This window comes from Podarcis bocagei, assembly GCF_964188305.1.
Source record: "Podarcis bocagei genome assembly, chromosome: 4".
Lineage (NCBI taxonomy): Eukaryota > Metazoa > Chordata > Lepidosauria > Squamata > Lacertidae > Podarcis > Podarcis bocagei.
The window spans coordinates 21,933,779-21,956,004 of NC_138128.1; the positions used below are offsets into that span (position 1 = coordinate 21,933,779).

Genomic DNA, 22,226 nt, shown 5'->3' on the forward strand with positions numbered 1-22,226 from the left:
ACAATTTTCCTCCAAGAAAAATCAGATCACAACATTCCTTACAGATTAAATAAAACTTTTACTATTCACCCTTGTTTGGACTTCCGATGCCTACCTTGTTTGATGGCTTCATTGCCACTGAAATGACAGGATCAGGGACATGAATAGATTCCTATGAAAAGGAACACAAGAGAGAAACCAAAGAAGCATTTGTTAATTTAAAAACACTTGAAAATTATCTTTCCAGATAATTATCTTTACTTTTAACACTCAAACCCACAGGCAGCCTTCCTCTTTCTTTTTAGGACTTGAAATTTATGGGGTTTGTTAAAACAAAAGTTTTGTAATAAGGGATCAGATCCTAGTTTGTAGTCAGAAATTAAACGACAGTTTCCCTGTTTAGATGTTATGGATAAATCAGAATTTTTTCATTATGGCATTTAAGAGAAGGGAGGAGAGAAGGAAGCAGGAGCGGCATAGCACTTATCTTAATAAACTGAGATTGCTACATCTGTATTGTGCTGTACTCTTCATAGAAGGGCTGGATGATACATTTCTGATCATGCTCATTCATTTCAACAGAATGCACAACTGACGTTAGCATAAACTGATTATACTTGTAGGTATTTTAAAAAAAAATAATTGTAATAGCTGTAAAAGCAGACTCAAAATAAAACCTTTTTTTAAAAAAAGTGAAAGTTTCTTGAGTACAGAGGATATTTAGATTAAGGAATAACATCTGAATTGAGATTTTAAGAAATATAAAAAGAACACACAGTTCAATTCAGAGGAACTTACCATGGAAAGGTCAGTGTTACATTTTTCTGAAAATGTATCCCCACTAGCACAGTCGATGCCGAATAATGCACAGATGTCTCCTGCATAAACTTCTTCCACATCCTAGCAGAAACAAAACAAAAAAATAGAATTCTATGTGCTTTTTATGGTATTGGGCAAGAGTGCAACCATTCTACAGCAGTGGTAAGACTTGCATGCATAGTCTACCCCTGATTATAACAGGGTTCTCCTAGATTCCAAGCTGCCACTAGAGGCTCTCAGTGTTTCAGTGGCAAGGAGTACCTATGCCCTTGTTCCAGCTGGCTGACAAATTATAGCCATCACTACCATAGTCTAGGTTTTTGATAAGCTCCTAACTGGACTACTGCAATGAACACTACGTAGGGCTTCGCTTGAAGACAGCCCCAAAGCTGCAATTGGTGTACAATGCCACTGCCCATTTGTTGTCTGGGGCAGTAAAATGGGATCATGCCATGCTGATCCTGAAAACTCACTGCTAAGCAGCAAAGTCTGATTCACGCTGACTGGTAAAGCTACCTGTCAGGAGTTAGATAATCACATTTTTTCTGCTAGATTAGCCAACATGTCAAGACAGTAGTAACCAGAGAAAGATGAGGAAGAGGATCAGGAACTAGGATCAGGAACGAGTGGTTCCCAGAGAGGATGGGGTGACTGATTGCCAATATGACAAAAGCCATTTCACTAAAAGCGTTTTTACTATCAACTTGAAAGCTAACTTTTGAGACTGTACTAAGATGAACTTGGAGACAAATTTAGCCCTTAAGAATAATTGAAGAATGGCCCATTTTGGCCTTACTGTTGAAAGATCAGTGGGCAGCCATGCTGACATCCACTTCCAGCTGTTTTTACAGGGTCGTGATGCTTAAAAGCTAACTGGGTGTGAATAAATCGACTTGGGATTCCCCAGGCAGACATTTTATAACATCATGGGAATGTCTCAATTTTTTCATTTTGCGAAGAAAAGGGGTTCTCAGGGCAAGGGGTGGATAAAATAGGGGAGCAGTTATGACAGAATGTTAATTGTTATATAACAGGCATGTCCAACAGATCGATTGTGATCTACCGGTTGATCGTGGGGTGTCTGAGGTCTATCGCCCCGCCCCCAAAAAAGCTCGACAGCTTTGATGAACCCTCCCCCCAAGAAGCTCAACAGCTCTGGTGATTCCTCCCCAAAACAAGCTCAACAACTCTGGTCAACCCAATGGGTAGATCACTGCCAGTTTATTGATAGAGGGAGTAGATTGCAGTCTCTTGGACGTTGGATGTGCCTTCTATATAAGCCTTCCTGAGCTTGCAGCTTTGGTCAGCAGCTGTTTGGTTTTTCCAAAAGAGGGCCACGTATTGAATGGAGCAGCGAAGGCTGGCTGGCAAGGGCTCTCGCTACACCCTCCCATGGTAGCCGAGACTCAGGCAAAGGGCTCTTTAACCTCTTCTTCCCCCGTGGGAACAGAAACTTTAAAAGGGCTCTTGATGACACTGAACAGCAACAGCTGTATCTCCATCTCTCCATCTTCTACATCCTGTCTGCCTACACTACATAAGGCATGAAATGCTGCTGTTCATACTTCTTCTCAATTCACATGGGAGAAAGCAGCTACAGAGAGGTGTCCTCAGGATCAAGGGCGAAACTGAGGGAGGAGATGGCAACAGTATTGCGCTGTACAGTCGAGCAGGGTATCAACTGAAAACCATATAGATGTTTTTGGAGAGGAAACAAATTTTAGGAGCAGCATTTATCTGCAAATAAAATCCCACCGCACAGGCAAGGAACTGAAACACCTTTAACTAGAAATGCCTTCTCTTTGACCCAGATTGCATACAAAGAATGCCGTAGCAAAGTGGTTCCCAAACCCTTTTTTCCTCATGGACCACTTGAAAATTGCAGGTGGCCTTGGCGAATGACTTGATGACTATTCTACTTGTTGCAGCGACAGTAATATGCTGTGCTTGCTGCGGTATGCTTTGCAGAAGTATTTCTATTGCTTCTTTTATTTCTTATATTGCATTTTCTTGCATTATACTTTGCATCCCATAGAATCTGAATCGTTACACGACAGAATACAACATAAGAAATAAAAGAACAAATACAATTTAAAGATCAATGCAGACGTGATAGGAACCACCTGACTGAAACTCGCCCAAGAGTCACAGTTCGGGAACCCCTGCCTTTGTTTAATTTCTTCACTGAATGGAAAGGGATTGAAGTGGAATAAAATGCCTCACAGACTGGGTTTTGCCTCGATATTCACCTCCATCGTGTCTGCATGCATGCGGACCAGTCTTGGCACCCGAACCTTCTTCCCAGTCCTGGTATTGTAGATGGAATCGCCTTTCTTCAGCATCCCCTGATAAACGCGCACATAGGTGAGCTGCCCAAAACGCCCAGCCTGCAAGCGGCAGAAAACAGCAGCCAGTCAATTGAGGGAGACAAAACTTTAGGAGAAGCAGAGGGAATCAGCGCAACACACATGCTGAGGTGTGGAGCAAACAGCCCCTAGCAGCTCTGTCCCAACAAGTTTCAGCTCAGTTGTCCTTAGTTAGAAAGTTCTGTAGAAAGTTTAAACTTGACCTACCTCAAGTTTAAATGCCAGGCCCAAAAAAGGCAAGGAACTGTCTCTGGCAGAGCTCAGCGAAATCATAGATTTTTCCTTAGAATCCCTTGAAGAAGAGAAAAGTTAAGTTTAAAATGCAGTATTTCTACGGTACTTCTCAATCCATTCTTGTTGTGAGGATCTGTTCTGAAGGATGATCTAATGAGCAGCCTTAACAAGCTCTGAAGACCAATGGCAGATGTAGAATTATTACTAAGAACAGCCTTAGTTGGGTTTATGTCCCTTTTGTATTTACCAGTCAAATTAGTCCTACCTGGTTTCTGTGCAGGTTTTTAAAGGAAAACCCTTAAAAATCCACATGGATTGTGTGTGTATCCTTCCCTGCAAAGGGAAATTTAAGAAGGGATCGAAGCGCTGCCTCTCCTTTCTTCCTTTACAGATTTTAGCTACTTGGAGCAGCTAATGTATGCTAACTCCTGCTGCATGGATTTAAAGAGTTCTGGAATTCCCCCTGGAAGCGATGGGCATAAAAATATGTCATTGATCTCAGAAAGAGAGTAAGGGGGAAATTATGATTGTCCCCCTGGGTCCAGCAGCTTCCGCACCCGCCATGCAATTTCCCTGAGAGTGACGGCATGTCATCACGTCCTGTTGCTGCCAGGGGGAATTGGAGGCACATTTTCAACCCACACAACCAGATCCACATGGGCTAACTGATTCCAAGTAACTAGTACATGAAAGTAAAGCCCAAAGAGTCAGCTCTCAGGTCACCTCACTGGGGAATCGGGCAGGAGCCTTGCCCAATCCGCACATCCAAGGAGGTGCAGGTAAGGTGTCTGCTGTAGAATCTGAACTCACCAAATTCCTTCCTAAGAATTCTTAGGCTTGATGAAACGTGCACTGCTGGAGGTGTAAGTGAATTAAGGCAGATTTAATACCTATCTTTTGGAGTTGTAAAAAACCCGATGCATTTCTGGAGAGAAGCACCCAAATATTATACGGACAAGTACAGGCTATGATCTCCCGAGAAATCCTAAAATTCTCCTTTAGATAACTTCATTCTGAAGTCGTTAATACTGATTTACAGCTGATTACTGCACCACCAACATACAGCAAAACAAGTGTATTTCACAAAAATGGAAAAATAAAGACATTCCCGTAACAGGATAAGGGAAATCTGGTGAACTCTCTTAATGTTATAGCTTACATACGAGAGAAACACAATGCATAATAATGAAGAAAAGAAACTTATTGAGAGAGGGGCCTTGTTTTTGCACTATGGAATGACAATGTAAATGACGCTGTTTTTCCTTTTAATTTATTCATGGTACTATAGGTTTTCTGTTATGTTGCCCTGTTCCCACCTTCAAGTGTCATTTCCCTTTCCTTTCCTATAATTTCTGCATATACTTACTCTCTATTTTTGAAGTTGTTTTTTTTTACTGAAACATAAATAAATCTTAAGTCAGCCTCTAAGCATCTTGCAGTATTGGATTCTGTAGAGACAGCCAAAAGGGTTTTTTAAATAATAATAATGAAAATAATAAAAAGAGAGCGCTGAAGGTAGCTTAATAGACACATGCCCATTTCTTTTGTCTAGTGTCACCTCTAATCAAACGAAGTTTCCAGGGTTTGAAAGGACTACAAAAGCCAGCAAAGCTCGTTTACTAGAGACAACAGTGGGATGAGCATCCACATCACAAGCAACAATGCCTCTATTATATCACCTTCTGTTCTTTCTTTTTTAAAAGATGCCTGATTAATCACTGGGGATGAGAACAAGAAAAGACCTACAGCTTTTGATGCGTCTGCCACCTACAGGCCAAACAGGTGTACCCACCAGCTTAGGAGACGAAAGGATGCCTCAGACAAAGTGGGCTTTATCTTACAAAATCACTGCCTTTTATCCTCAACTGTAGCACAGGGTACTTAGTGGCCACGTTATAAATAAATATAATTTTTTCTTCCAATTTAGGAAAAAAAGGCCTATGCAAACTAGATCTGTTTTCCTCTACTTTCTGTACTTACTCCTGGTTGGAAATCGCGTAGTTCTGGACTTCGGATGGGTTTGGGAGGTATTCCAGAACAGCATCCAACAGAGGCTGCACACCTTTGTTCTTCAGAGCACTTCCTACCAGCACAGGTGTGAAGGATTTGCTGAGTGTTGTCCTTCTGATTGCAAGCTTGGGAGAAACAGAACATTCACAGCGTTAACAGCTGGGTTCTTAAGGGCACTTGGCATGCAAGAATACAAAGCATCATGCTTTCTGTTCCCCACCAAATGAAAACAATTGTAAGAAAAGCAATGTTTGTGACTACACGATACAAAGGGGGACTTTTTCAACTGTGGAAAGAAGCTTTAGAACAGGACACCTGCTCAGTTTTTAAACTGAACAAAGAAGCTTCCCTGAAAGGTTTGCTTTCTTTACGTATCTCAGGAGGTGGCCAAAATTCACACAGAAAACAAGTCCTTAGTGTAATCATCACACTTGCATTTGAGTGCGAATGTCATGGTGTCGAGGATTAACCTACTAGATGCAAGAAAAAGCAAATGCCAAAAGGGAAAAGAAAAAAGAAGAGAAGAGAAGAAGAGTTTGGATTTGATATCCCGCTTTATCACTACCCAAAGGAGTCTCAAAGCGGCTAACATTCTCCTTTCCCTTCCTCCCCCACAACAAACACTCTGTGAGGTGAGTGAAGCTGAGAAACTTCAGAGAAGTGTGACTAGCCCAAGGTCACCCAGCAGCTGCATGTGGAGGAGCAGGGAAGCGAACCCGGTTCCCCAGATTACGAAACCACCGCTCTTAACCACTACACCACAAGTACGCATAAGCACAAAGCTGCCACCAAGTAGAAACCGGGATTTGTTGGGCTTTAACAAGTTGGAAGAAAAACTGCAGCCAAGCTTGCATTGCAGCGACTACAACTGGAACAACGCTAACAGGTTTGAGCCCCACATTGATCAAAAAATTCCTACATTGCAGGGAGTTGGACTATATGACCCTCGTGGTCCCTTCCAGCTCTACAGCTCTATGATCCTATCAACCTGGGATAGTTCAGTTGACATCCCTGTGTTGTGACAGGGGAGAAAACTCTGTGTATATCTGTAATTGGTGCAGCAGCTGTCGTTTCAGCTCTAGCCCTGCTCTTTCCTGTCGGGGCCCAGCCTGGACCTGCCACCAGATGTATTCGTCTCTAGACCTGTGCTCAGGGCCTCCAAGATCAGCGGCTCAAGCTAGGAAAGGGCCAAGAGCCAAACTCCTGCGACTGATACCAGGCCTGGCAAACCTAAAGGTTTAATACCATCTGTCAGACTGGAGAGGCCAGCCCTGTATATCCCTATTCCCTTCTAGGTTGGATGAGGACTTTGGCTCCACATTACCTTGGCAGGCCAGATCTGAAGTACCAAGTTTAAGCCCTCAAAGTACCTGATCTTCCTTCCTCTCCCTGCAAATAGAATATGGCATATCGCAGACAGGAGACAAGATTAGCACCCTGACTGGAAATATCTATGTTCTATTCACAGAAACTGCAACTCCCTCCTTGCCTTTCCCACCCCCCTTTATTTCTGCAGATGACTTTTGTACCCTGACTTCAGCAGCTGTGGCACACCAGTCAGGGTTTCAACCTCAGGAGTAATGTTTTGCTGTCAGCAAACGAGATGTTTATTTAAGTCCATGATGCCTAAGGAGCACGCAAGAGGAACCCAATGCGTTTTCCATGAAAAATTATTTTAAACCAGAACTTGGCTGCCTGCCACAGGCTAGAAATCCATCACTGGGGACAAATTAGCACAAACAAACCTGCCTCTTGGCCTTTCCACAGCCATTAAGTAATTTGTAATTAATTAGCTCTGGGAGAAGGAGGGCTTGGGGAGACAAGGCCGCTTTGAACCAGAAAACTGTTTTTGCCACCCATATGACAAATGATTTTAAGATGTTTTTTCATCCTAGATGCAGAGCCACAGGATGAATCGACTACTTTGACCACATGCACATCACACATTTAAAGCACTATGTGAACACTTTAGACAGTCATGGCTTCCGCCCAAAAATTCTGGAAGCTGGAGTTGGTTAAAGGGACGGAGAGTGACAGTTCAGAGTGGCTTAACAATCAATCTCTCTTCCAAGGGAACTCTGGGAATTGCAGCTCTAAGAGATGAATAGGGGAATCCTAACAACTCTCTGCGCTTCAACAGACTACAGTAAATTGTTATCATTTAAATGTGTGGTGTGGCTGTGCCCATAGCAGCATGCTTACATGTCTTAGAAAATGCTTTTAAAAATGTTGATATGTATCCCCAACTCTGTAAGAGGAATATTTCGCTTGAGGACTCCAAGCAGGCTACAAAAGGAGCCTTGCAGTCCTGTTCATGCTTTCTTTGGGGGGGAGCTGTCAGAAAGGGGAGGGGGAAAGGAAAAAGCAACCTTTTCTCTTTCGCACGTGAGACTTTCCCCTGCTGTGCTAAACGCAGCTGAGGTGAAATACCATGGAGAGCTAACGCCAGTCAGAACAGACAACACTGAGATAGTTGGGATAATAGACTTGGTATAAGGCAGAACCCCAGCATTAGAAGACTCAGGTTTGAGAGTGTCAGCCCCAAATCCTAGCATGTTATAACTATATAGCACTGCAGGCAGGGTTCTGGGGAGATTCCTCATGAATTGCCCCAGTAATATGCAGGGAGCGAAGCCTTTCAGCTCACAGCACAACTGCCCTCAACCCTAATATTCCCTTTTAGGGTACTTGCTATATCTATATCTAGTAGACTGTACCACTCCAGTTTCCTCCACACACACACCCCGCCGCCCCAAGTGACATCTCCACATTCCTTATAGCTTGGAAGTTCACAGGTGCTCGTTGGTTTCTTCAGGTTTTTAAAAAACACCCTTCCTTCTTTCATTTCGCAAATGTGTGTACGTTTGCAGTCCTAGGAAGTCCCCCGTGTTTATAGAAACTGCTAACTTATTTTGGGCAACTCTGCTTTGCTTCCAAATTAATAGTCACTCAGCCACCACTGTTAGAAGGAACGACAGCTAGAGCTTCCACACATTTGTCTAATCCTTTTAAAAAGCCATCCAAGCTAGATGGGCAACACTACCATTAAGTTAATTTCATGCTGGGTAAAGAGGTAAAAGCATGCCTAGGATCAGAAGGCGCTCTAGACGACCCAATCTTTTTTACTCTTTTTATTTTCAGCACAGATCAAGAGACACATATTTGACTGGAGTACGGAGTTTCTAAAAGAGGATGAAAAGAGTCCAAGGGTGCAATCCTGTGAACAACTGGAAGTAAATGCAATTGAATTTTGGTACTTTTTCTGAGTAAAAGTATATGAGGTTACAAATCTCTCTGTTGAATTTTCAAATGACGGCACGGATACAGATATCCAGATTATTTGAATGTCCCTTGGACTGTTTGGCTAATGGACAACATCAAAAGCTGTAACTAGGATAGAGGTTTCAAAATTAATATTCCTACAGTGTATTTTGACTCTTGGGAGCAACCTGATCACTCAGCTGTGCTTAAAATGGGCTTCTTCCTCTTAATCATTTTGTAAGAGCCTGGAATACAGAGGGAAACCATTGCATAACAACCACCATGCAGCAATTCTCCAGACCGCAAAGTCATCAAAGGCTAACAAGGGTAACGGGAGATTTATTTCCACATTCAAAGCTCTATATTCCATGCTCATCAAGTCCTCAAGCCAAATCCAGCCCTTGCCCAAGAGGGTTCAGCTATGGTGAGACAGTGTCTCCTTACACCAACTGCACATCAATTTAGACACAAGAGGATGGGGGTGTTGAAATACTGTGAAGGATTTCTACCTGCAAGTAAACCTGTGTCGGAATATACAGATCACAGAGCGCATTAGGCTCTGCCTAGAAACAAATATAGGTACGCAGATACAAATATTGCATTTATATTTATAAGGAGAAGAGGAAGAGATCACAGATGACCTCTAGGATCTGTCACAACTTTGTCTGTCACACCAAACAGCTGGTCTCCTTCTGCCAGCTATTCTCCCCTCTAGACATCTGTTGCTATTAATGCCTGGTACTGAAAACCTGCCACTTCCCTGGATAGCAGCAAAGCGTCATAACAAAGATATTGCAGACACAGAAAGCCCAGCTCACTCGTTTAGCTTCTAAAGGCAACAAAATGTGATGTCCCAACACACAAAGCTGTCTCTGAATGAGAGCTGGCAATATAATTATCCCATTAAAAGCAAACCAACCAACCAACCAAACAAGCAGGGTCATCACAGCTTTGATATCTTTAAAAAAGAAAAATCCTACCTAATTCATTTAAAATTATAGTCTAACTAAATTGTAGGATAGATTTTTATTTAAAGACTCTATAGTTCACCCTTGTAGAACCCTGCAAGTACGTTTTATGCTTTTACTGCAAATACTGCATATTATAATATGCAACAGCTATTATAAAATTATATTTCACAATTGTGCATATATATATAGAGAGAGAGTTATAGTGCACATCTAGAGAGATCCAATGTGGTACAGTTGTTGGACAAATCCCTACTCATCCATGAAGATCACTGGGTGACCATGGGCCAACTTCTGTCTCTCGCCCTAACGTACCTCACAAGATTGTTCTGAGGATAAAACAGAGGGGGGGTGGGAATCATGCATGCCATCTTCAGCTCCTTGAAGAAAAGGTGGGATACAGAGACAGACTGATAGATATCGACAGATGGATGAAGCCAAAACAGACCATCTAAGTTATCCAATCTAAGCAACTGAAGGGCAGAAGTCCAAACATCAACGCTCTACCCATCAGAACAGGGGCAGCACCTGAAGGCCCCTGGATGCCAAGCCAGAGAAGAAGGCAGTGTGTTACTGACTCCTTATCTTAAAAGTATATGGGTCCCTAAGAATTGGGCCTGGGAGATGTCTCAATACAACATCCAGAACCGGTTTGAGGGCCAGATCACCATGGCGTTTTGACCTGCTGGTGTATCGCAGGTGGTGCTTTCCGGCTTGCCAGCGCCTTAGCTTCCTTCTCCAACTAAGTGGGTGGGCTTTCTTCTTCCTCCCTGTGCTGGGTGCTGGGTTCAAGTTACAAGAAAGGAGATTCCGACTAACCATCAGGGAGAACTTTCTGACAGTAAGAGCTGTTTGACAGTGAAACAGACTCCCACAAGAGGTGGTGGACTCTCCTTCACTGGAGGTTTCCAAGTAGAGGTTGGGTAGCCATCTGTCATGGATGCTTTAGCTGAGATTTCTGCATTGCAGAGGGTTGGACTAGATGACTCTTGGGGTCCCTTTCAACTCTACAATTGTATTAAACGGTCTTGGATAAGCCATTCTCTCTTATTTCAATTCTCCATCTGCAGTATGGAAGGCTAATTTTTTTGGACTACCGTTCAGGGTTGTTTTTAATATATAATTAACTAATTACTTTTATATCCCATTTTCCCCCAAGCAGCTCAAGATGGCATGCATGGTTCTACTGAGATGTATGTATGTATGTATGTAAAAAGACACGTTGAACGTTCAAAGCTCTCTCTATAAAAGCTAGGTGTTGCCATTATTTTCAGATAGCATTAAGGAGTTTGTGACTATAGGACATGTAACCAGTATTAGTCCAAGGGAGGTGTGGGGAACCTGTGGCCCTCCAGATGTTGTTGGACCACCGGCCATGACTAGTTTAAGGCTCTTATCCTTGATTAATTCCAATGAGAGTGCCCCACCTGTTCGCTTTTACATATGCAAAACATTATACAGCAAATGCATACATCAAAGGACTTTGGGCAATCCTTCAGGCAACGGGGAGAGAACTGAAGTCCCTTTACCTTCAAGTCAGTCACTGTTGGGATTTTCTCTTCAAGAAAAAGCTCCCCAATCTGTTCGTCTAAGTTTGCAACACATTCAACCAGTTCCTGGCGGCGATCGGTAGACTCTGCTCTGAACTCAGGGGGAATGTCGTCATATTTAACCGTTTGGCTACAGAAGCAGAGAAAACAAGCAGACCATCAGAAGCCAACCAACTAGAAATGTTAGAAATCTCACATGCTCCTGTGGGCTTCAGTGAGAACCACAACCATCAATTTATTCCGCTCTCATGAGTGACACATTTTCAGTTCTTTTTACACCTGCAAATCTAACAACAAAGCTCTGCTAGCAATAATACACATTTGATTTAAAATTGGACCCCTTGTACCTTCTGTCTAATAATATTCACAAAGGCTATAATCCTATGTGCCTTTAAAATTGTGGGGTGTAAACCAGGATTGACATCATAAGGATACAATAAGACCAAGATTGCTGGGTGTTTTTCAAATAATGGACATTTTTCTCTTAATGCTCTGTCGTGATGAGTACACAATAATTTCTGGTGTACACAAAGATCCATATAAATATGACACTCTTGGATGGGTTGTTCCTGTGACAAACACTGTTCTACTAGAAAGAGGCTCACTTAGCCATCTTACGCAGAAGGAATCACAGATACATTTAAATTTTTAAAACCCATGCTGGATAGAGCAAAGTTATAGCTCCAGTTGAGCAACTGCTGTTTGAGGGTATAAATATGATCATATTTATATTTCAATTCCTATTCAATTCTCATTCCCCTATGAAAATGTCACTCTGCCTTATGAGCAAACAAATGTGAAGACAAAATGGCCAATGAAATCTTTTTCCACTCAAAAGAACCAATATTAAAGCTGAAAGGCTTCACTCGCTTTACCAGAGAGTAAGCCCCACTTTCTTCTCAATAGACATGTTAAGGAATGAACTGTAAATCTCTCGCTGCAGCTTCCTGCAAAGGTGCAGGATCCCTGAGTATTTTCACATACCAGAGATTCAAAAGCCAGCCTGGAGTTAACTTTCATTATATGAATTTTGTCCACCCAAGGCAAGATGGTGATTGCATGGCTAAACTCTCCCACAATAAGAGCAAAGCATATTTAATTGCCTGTCTGCCATGCAATTATCACCTTTCCTCTTTCACAGAATTCACACATAATGAATACGACCCAAGGGTCATTTGCTGTGCAAATCCACAGCCAAACATATTCACCTAAAAAGCCCCGACAGCCACAGCCCTGTACAAGCTGAACCATGGTTACAGCAAACAAGGATTCCTTAATAAAACAGGGTTTACTAACTTGCTTCAAATTCTGTTAAGATAGGAACCCGGGGCTGCAATAGCTATGGTGGCTACATCACCTTCATTTATGGTTATTAGCAGCCGAGAAAATTTGAATAGAGAGGCATGGTGGGGAGGATTTTGTTATACCTACGAGATGAGGTGTGTTATGGCTATACTAATCAAAACTAATTCTTCCTCAGTAACTAAAACACTAAATTATACTTCTTATAAAACAACACACTACTCCCAAAGCATGATCAGATGTAAAATGCCTCCATATTTCAAACTGCTCAGAACCCTTACCCAAAGTCACCTTCAAAGTATATAGCTTTTTCTTCAATGAGATCAATGATCCCTCTGAAATTTCCCTCCAAACCCATAGGTATCTGAATAAAGGCAGCATTGTGGTTCAACTTGGATCTGTGAAGTTAAAAACAAATACAATTCTCTTAAGACAGCATTTCCAGCTCTAAAGAACTGCTTCTCCACATACAAGTCCATCTGCCCATGAAGATCTGAAGCAGAGGCCCTGATAAGGCTCTAGATCAAAAGGTAAGGAAGGCCAGTTGCCATAACAGAACTTTAGAAAAGACAGACAAATCATCTCAAGATTTAGAATGCACCTTTTTGGACAGACTACCTTCTGGTGGTAGCAGGATTCTGCATGTATATGGGGACGCCACAACCCACGCTGGGCCAGAAAATAAAATGTCTTACAAGGAACAACATCAAACATCTAAGTCTCTAGTATGAGTAAGGTAGAAGGGCAAAGGCTCAGGGGGTGAGGTCTGGTACCCACTTCGTACATCTAAGCCAGCCTTTCCCAATCTGGTACCCTCCAAATGTTTTGGACCTTAACTCCCATCATCCCTGACCACTGGCAGTCCTGCCTGAGGCTGGGGGGAATTATAATCCAAAAGATGATGATGATTTATTAAATCTGTATACTGCCCTTTCTCTGTAGATCTCAGCATAAAAGTACAAGATAAAAAACACAAAACACATAATAAAAATAAGAACAAAAGCAAACTGATTACCACCACCAACACATTTAAAAGGGTATCAGACGTTAGTCAAAGGCCTGTCTGAAGAGGAATGTTTTCGCCTGATGCCTAAAGCTGTATACTAAAGGCGCCAGCAGAAACTCCCTGGGGAGGTCCTTCCACAAAAGATTTGGAGGTCACCAGGGTGGGGAAAGCTGATGTAAGCTATTAAAGAATTTAGTTAGCAAGGATCCGTCAACATTTCATATGTGACACTCAATGTTGACCACGTTACCCACCTAACCTTTAAGAAGGATGGCAGCCCAGAACAATACACTGAAGACACACATCTTTTGACATTGTTTCTAGAAAGATTTTCCATCTTCCTCTCTGATATGGGCAGGGGGCTGGGGGGAGGAATTCTAACTGAGATGTTCATACCTAAGTTGTTGGACGGCTCTGTCTGGACTTGCACCCATTCGATCCAGTTTGTTGATGAAGGACAAAAACGGGACATTATACCGCTTCATCTGCCTATTCACCGTCATTGTCTGGCACTGAACCCCTCCGACAGCACACAGCACCAGGACGGCTCCATCAAGAACTCTCAGTGATCTCTCTACCTCTATAGTGAAATCAACGTGTCCTGAAAGGGAAGTAAAAAGATCCAGGAACGTTAAGGCTTCCAACTAGCTGAGAATTGCTGCGGCATTTGGTTCTCTTTCCTGCTGTCTGGGCCTGGTGGGAGTTGCAGTCAAAAACATACAAAGGGCATCAGGTTGGGGAAGGCTATGTTATGCCCTAAGGACTATGCACTATGTCCAACACAACCAGGCTATCAAGATTAGGGATTTTACAAGTCAGTAGTAATAGGACTAGTTCCAAGTTTCATTTCATACATTTGCTTTGAAGAACCTTACACAACAGAATTTCAGGCAGCATTTACTGAACAGGTGAAACCAAAGCCATCTAAATCCCCTTTACACTGAGCTGTAGGGGATGGTGGTGTTGGGTTAAGAAGACATTTCTCTTCTCTCACCTCTACCAGTAGAATCAGCCTCCCGCCAGCCATCAAACATGCTGTCAAAACAACAGGGTGTTTAACAGGGCGAGACCTGAGTTGGTCTTACTGCCATCAGGCACTGACAAAGGCCACCATCAATGAGCCAACCTGGAAATGGCACAGGGATCAGGCCCAACTGCCCTGCCCCACTTCCTCTGTGGCCACTGTGATGGTGCTCCAAAAAGCCCAGTGGGAAGGGAGTAGAGCTTAGGCCTTCAGCCTTAGAAAGCAATTTACAAAGCAGATGTCATTTTGGCTATGAGTAAAAATTATACACTATTACACTTGGGTATGTTTATCATGCCAGGCATACAAGTGCTAGAAACGTATTTAGTACCCTACATGACTATTACCTGGGGTGTCAATTATATTAATGTTGGTGTCTTTCCACATGGTAAAAGTTGCTGCAGACTGAATAGTGATCCCCCGTTGTCGTTCCAACTCCATTGAATCCATGACAGCACCAACCCCATCTTTCCCTTTTACCTAAGGTGAAAGAAAGCATATCAATATTTCTGCAAGTCAGTGCATTTCTGCTTGTACACCTGTGTCCTCTTGTACAAGGGAAGGGAAGGATCTGCTCCGAGATGCTTTACTGCCCAATCGACAGATCAAAATTTAAGGTCAAATCAAACATCACACAAGTAGACTCCCACTTGCACAACAGGGCTTTCCCTTCCCTTCTTCCCCTCTGCAACCCCCTGTGCTCCCTCCAAATCTGCTCTTTGCTTATTCTGCTCTGGAGAGTCCCCCTCCTCTCTGATCACATTCAGAAGTACCTCGTGCATTTGGGCTATCCTTCCTGTGTAGAAAAGAATGCGCTCAGTTAACGTAGTCTTTCCAGAGTCAATGTGTGCAGAAATTCCTATGTTGCGGATCTTTTCATTGGGAATAATTCCTGAAGAGCACCATCTGCAGCTATTAAAAAACAGCTGAAATACAAAAATGGGATGGAATGTTATTGCAAAAGATTACAACACACAAGACAACAGTAAGTGCAATACAGAAAAACTGTCAGTATTATTGCTAGGATTCATTTAACAAATGGTGTTACTTCTACAAAAGGGACCCCCCACTTTGCCCCCTGAATTGGTTTGGGGGGATTGAGAGAACCCCCAGAACAGGACACAGAAGGAGGGAGGATCATTCTGTTTGGAAGGTGATATTCCACCAAGTTGCGGAGGAAGAGAGGAGCAGGGCTCCTCCACCATCTTTGTTGAGGGACCAGCCGCCTTTGTCTCTCCCTCAATGATCTTTCTTAAATACCATACGTTCCAGTGTCACCTGTTTTACTTCCTGCAGTGACAAAATTAATAGCTACAGTATCTGTCTATATTTGTACTCCCTTGTGTCCACCTAACAATACCAGTTAAAATAGTAATAACTTTCTAGCTACACTAGTAGTGTTCTAATTGTTAGAACATGTTCATGTTTAACTTCCAACCCTTATAGTAATTGACACAATATCCTGAGTTTTAAGATTCTTAAAGTTATAGTATTCTGGGCTGAATATGTATGATACTCCCAAGATTTATGATAACTAAAAAAAAATGTTTATTTTCTACAAGAACTGGGGTTAGAGTATTCTGAAGTCAAGACTTCCAACATTCATTAACAGAGTGCTATGCAAGTAGCTGACTTACATCCTTCACCCATACAAGAGGCAATAATTTAGTTTAATGTAAACAAGTCAGGGTCGGATTTAGGTTTGATGAGGCCCTAAGCTACTGAAGGTAATGGGGCCCTTTATATGTCCAGCTGTCCTTTGTCAACAACAAATTGCCGCTGTTTTTTGTGTTGAATATATGCTATATGGTAATTTATGGACCTAATAGGTATCTAAAGCCATTTGCCACTGTTTCTGTATGTAGGTTTTATTTTTTATCTTACATTTTGGAAATGTACATCCAGGTTTTTTCCCTTTAAATTTTTAGGGGCCCCCAAGAGAGTGGGGCCCTAAGCTATAGCTTGTTTAGCTTACATGTAAATCCGGCACTGAAAGAAGTGTTCAACATGGGTTGAGGAGGTTTAATAAGGCTGCAATCCTAAGACCACTTACTTGGGCTGGGAGGAAGCCCCATCAAGTTCAAAATCTAAGGTCAAATCAAACATTGAATTCAACAGGACTTACTCCTGTAAGCCCTATATTAAGAATGCAAGAAAAGCCCTGCTGGATCAGGCCAAAGGCCCATCTAATCCAACACCCTGTTCTTACAGCGGCCAATCAGATGCCTATGGGAAATCCACAAGCAGAACCCGGAGTGCAGCAGCGCTCTCCAGTCGTGACTCCCAGCAACTGGTATCCAGAGGCATACAGCCTCTGGCAGTGAAGGTAGAACACGGTGAAGGCAGAGCACAGCCACCATGACTAGTAGCCATGGCAAGCCTTATCCTCCATGAAGTTGTCTAATCCTCTTTGAAAGCCGTCCAGGCTGATGGCCATCACCACATCCTGTGGGAGCAAACTCCATAATTTAACTACAGTGGTGCCCCGCAAGACGAATGCCTCGCAAGACGGAAAACTCGCTAGACGAAAGAGTTTTCCGTTTTGGAGGTGCTTCGCAAAACGAATCTCCTATGGGCTTGCTTCGCAAGACGACAATGTCTTGCGAGTTCCTGCTGGTTTTTTTTTTCCTTTCCCCCCTTTTCCTAAGCCGCTAAGCCGCTTATCAGCTGATCCGATCAGCAGATAAGCCGCTAAAAGCAGCTAAAAGCCGCTAATAGCACTAATAGCGCTAAGCCGCTTATCAGCTGATCCGATCAGCAGATAAGCCGCTAAAAGCCTCTAAAAGCCTCTAATAGCGCTAATAGTGCTAATAGCGCTAATCCGCTAATCCTTCAATGGGCTTGCTTTGCAAGACGAAAAAAACCGCTAGACGAAGAGAACCACAGAACGGATTCTTTTCGTCTTGCGAGGCACCACTGTATCTGCTGTGTGAAGAACGACTTTCATTTGTCTATCCTGGGTTGCATTATCTCCTCTGCTGTAAAGAAGTGGTTGGTTCCCCCCACCCCATCTTTTATAGTTTACTGTCAATTCTAATACATTGGTACCGCAGGTTAAGAACTTAATTTGTTCCGGAGGTCTGTTCTTAACCTAAAACTGTTCTTAGCCTGAAGCACCACTTTAGCTAATGGGGCCTCCCACTGCCACCGCGCCGCCGGAGCACAATTTCTGTTCTCATCCTGAAGCAAAGTTCTTAACCTGAGGTACTATTTTTGGGTTAGCGGAGTCTGTAACCTGAAGCGTCTGTAACCTGAAGCGTATGTAACCCGAGGTACCACTGTACCGATGTTATCTTCCAAATGCAACTTTATTGCAAGTTACCCCAAGGAATCTTTACTGGTGGGTGGCCAATATAAATGTAAGGAACGAACGAACAGGCAGGCGGAATACCAAGGAGGATTTCCCCTAATGCTGCAGGGACACCATATATTAAATGTGCGTGGGTCGCACCCCCGAGAATCCTGGGTTTGCTAAGGACCCTGGAAATTGTAGTTCTGTTAGGATGTGTGTGTGCAAATACAGTTGCCATAAATGAAGCCATGTGTTTTTAAATGTACGGTGAGGCTCCGCCCTCCAGAAGCTTCACCTGCAGGTTTTCTGTCTGCCATTCAACTCTATTTTTAGAAAAGCAAAATTTCGAGTACCGTCCCCATTGGCGATCCTGCCCAGGCAACGAGGCTTCTCGTTCTCCTATCCCACCGAAACCCTGCAAGGGGTTGCTCAGCTCCCTTCGCCGCCCTCAGTACCTGTCGCCGAGGCAACGCGGAGCCCACGATCCTCCGGCACCGCAACATGACGCGCAGCGCACAGGCTTCCAGTCCCCGCCGCTGAATGTCACGCCGTCCACGACTCCCAGCCCCACTTCCTGCCTTAGCCGGCTTGTGCTTCCGGGGTAGGGCCATAGAGTTGCCCTGCGGGACACTCCGCTGCAGCGCCCCCTTTAGGGAGGAGGGAGGAACTGCTCCGAAGGGGAATCTGCTTTGGAAGCGAGGAAGCAACCTTGCTTTTTCCCCCTTTGCCTTGTTTGCATGTTGTGTCCTTTCCCTACCCGCCCCACAAATGGATTATTTGCTGCTTTAAGCTACAGTTCGTTTGCATTCATGGGTCTCTCCTGGAGGGTGTGAAGCTACTGTTGTGGGTTAGAGGGCTGTTCTTCCTCCCATATCCATTGCCTCTGAAATCGAAGTGAATCAGGGCCTTAAGGTTGCTGTGCTCTAAGCAAAGGAATTCCAACGTGAAGCTGCTGACATTTGAGATATATGTTCTTAGGAGCCACCCTGTATTTGTTTTAAACAGTATTATGTTTTTAAATTGGTGGGACCTTACAATGAAGCACAGGTCATATATAAATAAAAACTGCAAGTGTTGATGCAGGTATTTTCAAAAGTAAACTTTACCCCAGCACACAACAAAGCTGAGAACTGAATCTCAATATCATCCCAAGTGATAATCCCAATTCTATAGAAATCCTGATTCTAAGTGCACACATAGCTCTAAAAGCCCAGTGATGTGAAATAGCATGATTACAGCGGTGTTGTGTATTTGTATTTGAGTATTGTTACTGATGGGACGCGGGTGGCGCTGTGGTCTAAACCACTGAGCCTCTTGGGCTTGCCGATTGGAAGGTAGGCGGTTTGAATCCCTGCAACGGGGTGAGCTCCCGTTGCTCAGTCCCAGCTCCTGCCAACCTAGCAGTTCAAAAGCAATCCAGTGCAAGTAGATAAATAGGTACCGCTCCAGCGGGAAGGTAAACGGCGTTTCTGTGCGCTGCTCTGGTTTCGGTGTTGCGGCAGAAGCAGCTTAGTCATGCTGGCCACATGACCTGGAAAAACTGTCTGCAGACAAACGCCGGCTCCCTCGGCCTGTAAAGCAAGATGAGCGCCGCAATCCTAGTGTCGTCTGTGACTGGACTTAACTGTCAGGGGTCCTTTACCTATTTATTGTTACTGATGAGTTATCTCCAAGTTTAAAATGTTTTTATACACAGTTCTTTGAGAAGAAACTGATATACTTTAGTTCAGCGGTCGGCAACCTAAGGAAGCTCCTGCAGCCAATGGGAAGCTGCGCACACCTCCGCGCTGGAAGGAGCAGTAGGAATAGCGTTTGCGCACATGCACACACTCCGGCCCACTGTTGCATCTGTGAGACCGTGAACCGGCCCAAGCCACAAAAACTTTGCCAACCCCTGCTTTAGTTGTTTTTTTCAAGTTTAAGATTCTTGAATATTTGGGAGGTCAGCGTAACTAAGCAACTCAGGCCGTGAGCCAAATAATCTAGCCAGAGACTCATCAAGCTTCACTACTCTATGTTTGGCACTTCTAAATTGAGAATTAAAAGGCTGTACAGAATGTGGAATGCCACAAGCACATGCAGCACGGCTAGAACTTTGGAGGATCTTTCATGGGGGACAGTGAAGAGAACCCTTTCAAACTAAAGCTTTTGCTGACAGTTTGATCCCAGCCAAAAGTTAACTTTCCAAGCTTTAAAGATTGCTGTAAAAAGATATGTTCATCCCGAGTCAGGAAATGTGTTTTAAAAACTTTGCAATTACACATAAACTTGGCATTACTAGTACTGGTAACATAAAACTGTCCTTTATGTATGAAGTGGCAAATATAAACTAACTGATCAACTAGGTAACTAAACTAACCTTGTGAAAGGCCAGGAACCACAGACACATGGAACTTAGGCTTTTATCATTGCCAACTAGAGGGGTGAGGCAAAATTTGAACCGGAGGAGTTCACTCAGTCACAGCACTACTGGCATCTGTTATGCAACTCTGCTTCTGGAAACTTGACTCAACCACCTCAAAAATTTCCTTTATTCTTATGGTCATAGACCAATGAGCTTGCTGAACTGAATGTTAACTTTGCACCGTTGTTTTAATAGAAACAGAGGTAAGGGAGTTACTATAGATTTCACTCAAAAATCCAGGTAACCTGGCCAGGAAAAGTGGTATTATGTAGAACACATGCTGTCCTATAAATGTGGTTTAATCCATGTTGGAGTTCCCTACATTAAGAGCAGGGAAGCAAACTGAACAGGTGGCAATTTCAAAATCTTTGCACTTCTTAGCTTGATTACATGCCAGCCATAATCTTAAATGGTAGGTTAATAAATCAAGGGATTTATTTCCACATCCCAGGGCAGAATCGTGTTTCCTGGCAGCATCTACTAGATTCTGTGAACCATCTCCACTAGTTTTAGAGAGCTAGGCTCCTATTTTAGGGAGCTAGTGGTTTATGGACTACAATTCCAGCAAACATCTCTCCTACCCCTCCTGCCCAGAAAAAGAAAAAGAAAAAACGTCTGGGGAATAGAAGGGTGTTTACAACAGCATAGGTAAATTACAAGCTTGGGAAATGTGATGCTAATACTCGCTTTTCTTAAAATACAATCATGCTGTTTCTCAGATATCCACTATATGAAATGCCTATTCCTTAGCAGAAGATGTAACTCTCACAACTAGATGACAAGTATAGCATTATGTTGAATAGACCTTTATTAATAAAGTGGCAAGTGTTATTCATGAACTCTCCATTAGATTCATAAATTTTGATGCAATACTAGCAGCTCAGATAATGAGTAGTAGCCTATCGTTTATTCAACATGAAGAACATACATACATATAAATGTCATGTGCAACTTTAAAGGGTTGAGTAATTGGGTGATAGTCAGTGGTAATCATACTGAGAGTAGACCTATCAAATCAAAGGATCTACTCACAGTATGAGTAAGCTGATTATCTTCTACAATAACATGCTGAAATATAATTAATTTGAACTTTCCTTTTTGTATATGTTGTACCTTCTGTTAATTACCTAACACACAACAATTCAAGTGTCGAAAGTTCAAGAAACTATACAAGAGCAATATTTGAACTTGCAAGCCTTAACCAAACTTGTAGAGTAACTCATTACTTCACTTAATTTACAGCTAACTGGCTGAATATGACCATACTTGGAAAAATGCTTTATGAAGTCTGATCTCTAAAACGAATGGGAGCCTCCTGTATATTTTACAGTGAAGACACATCTAGCAAATCAGCTTCTTCACTGTTCTCTGAATCTAACAATGGATTTAAAATATGCCTAACTCAGTGTTGGGTTTAAGCCTAAGAAAGCAAGTCTTATTACAATTTTTTCTCTACAAATTCTCATTTTGTTTTGAAGGAAAACCCTCCACAAATATCAGAACACCCCCATCTTCCAAGTTTTTCATCAACTACAACAACTTGCAAGAGAAAAAGAGAAGAAATCAACCAATAGAGGAACCAAATAATAATGAACAAGCAAGGGGCTAAAGTATGGTCACAAAAGAAAAGAAGAAGATGCAGAGCATTAAATTGTTATGTGTAATATTAGATAGAGCCCTCAATCACCATTAGTGGTTTTTCTGCATTTTTGCTCCCATTTAGAAGGCTGAAGATGAAAAGGGCTTCAGTGGTCACTTTCTTTGAATTCCTACATGAACTACCAGCATCAAGTGGCCACAATTTATATCTCTTAAAGGGAATTATTAGCATTATAATATAAGGAACTGTAATAATTAGATAGTGAAAGAAAACCTACGGTACTTTATTGAACCACAGGGGAAACAACCAGTACAATCCGATACATAGAGATCCAAGTGAGTCATGTTGAGAAATTTAGAACCCATTTCTGGAGCTTATGTAATATCCCAATGACTTAAGTGCAGCAATTCA

The 22,226-nt window shown here is 42.7% G+C and overlaps 1 protein-coding gene across 1 annotated transcript in view; it reads right to left on the bottom strand.

The window, feature by feature from the left end:
- GFM1 (G elongation factor mitochondrial 1) overlaps positions 1-18,383 on the bottom strand; it is a 33,820-nt gene extending 15,437 nt beyond the window's left edge. The window contains exons 1-11 of the mRNA XM_081190263.1: positions 18,267-18,383; positions 15,293-15,445; positions 14,867-14,999; positions 13,892-14,096; positions 12,771-12,887; positions 11,167-11,317; positions 5,379-5,533; positions 3,372-3,456; positions 3,048-3,185; positions 778-879; positions 95-151 (exon numbers count right to left, since the gene is read on the bottom strand). Coding sequence (XP_081046389.1) covers positions 95-151; positions 778-879; positions 3,048-3,185; positions 3,372-3,456; positions 5,379-5,533; positions 11,167-11,317; positions 12,771-12,887; positions 13,892-14,096; positions 14,867-14,999; positions 15,293-15,445; positions 18,267-18,314 — 1,344 coding nt within the window. The 5' untranslated portion in view covers positions 18,315-18,383. The remainder of the gene's footprint in view (positions 1-94; positions 152-777; positions 880-3,047; positions 3,186-3,371; positions 3,457-5,378; positions 5,534-11,166; positions 11,318-12,770; positions 12,888-13,891; positions 14,097-14,866; positions 15,000-15,292; positions 15,446-18,266) is intronic.
- Positions 18,384-22,226: the final 3,843 nt, after the last annotated feature.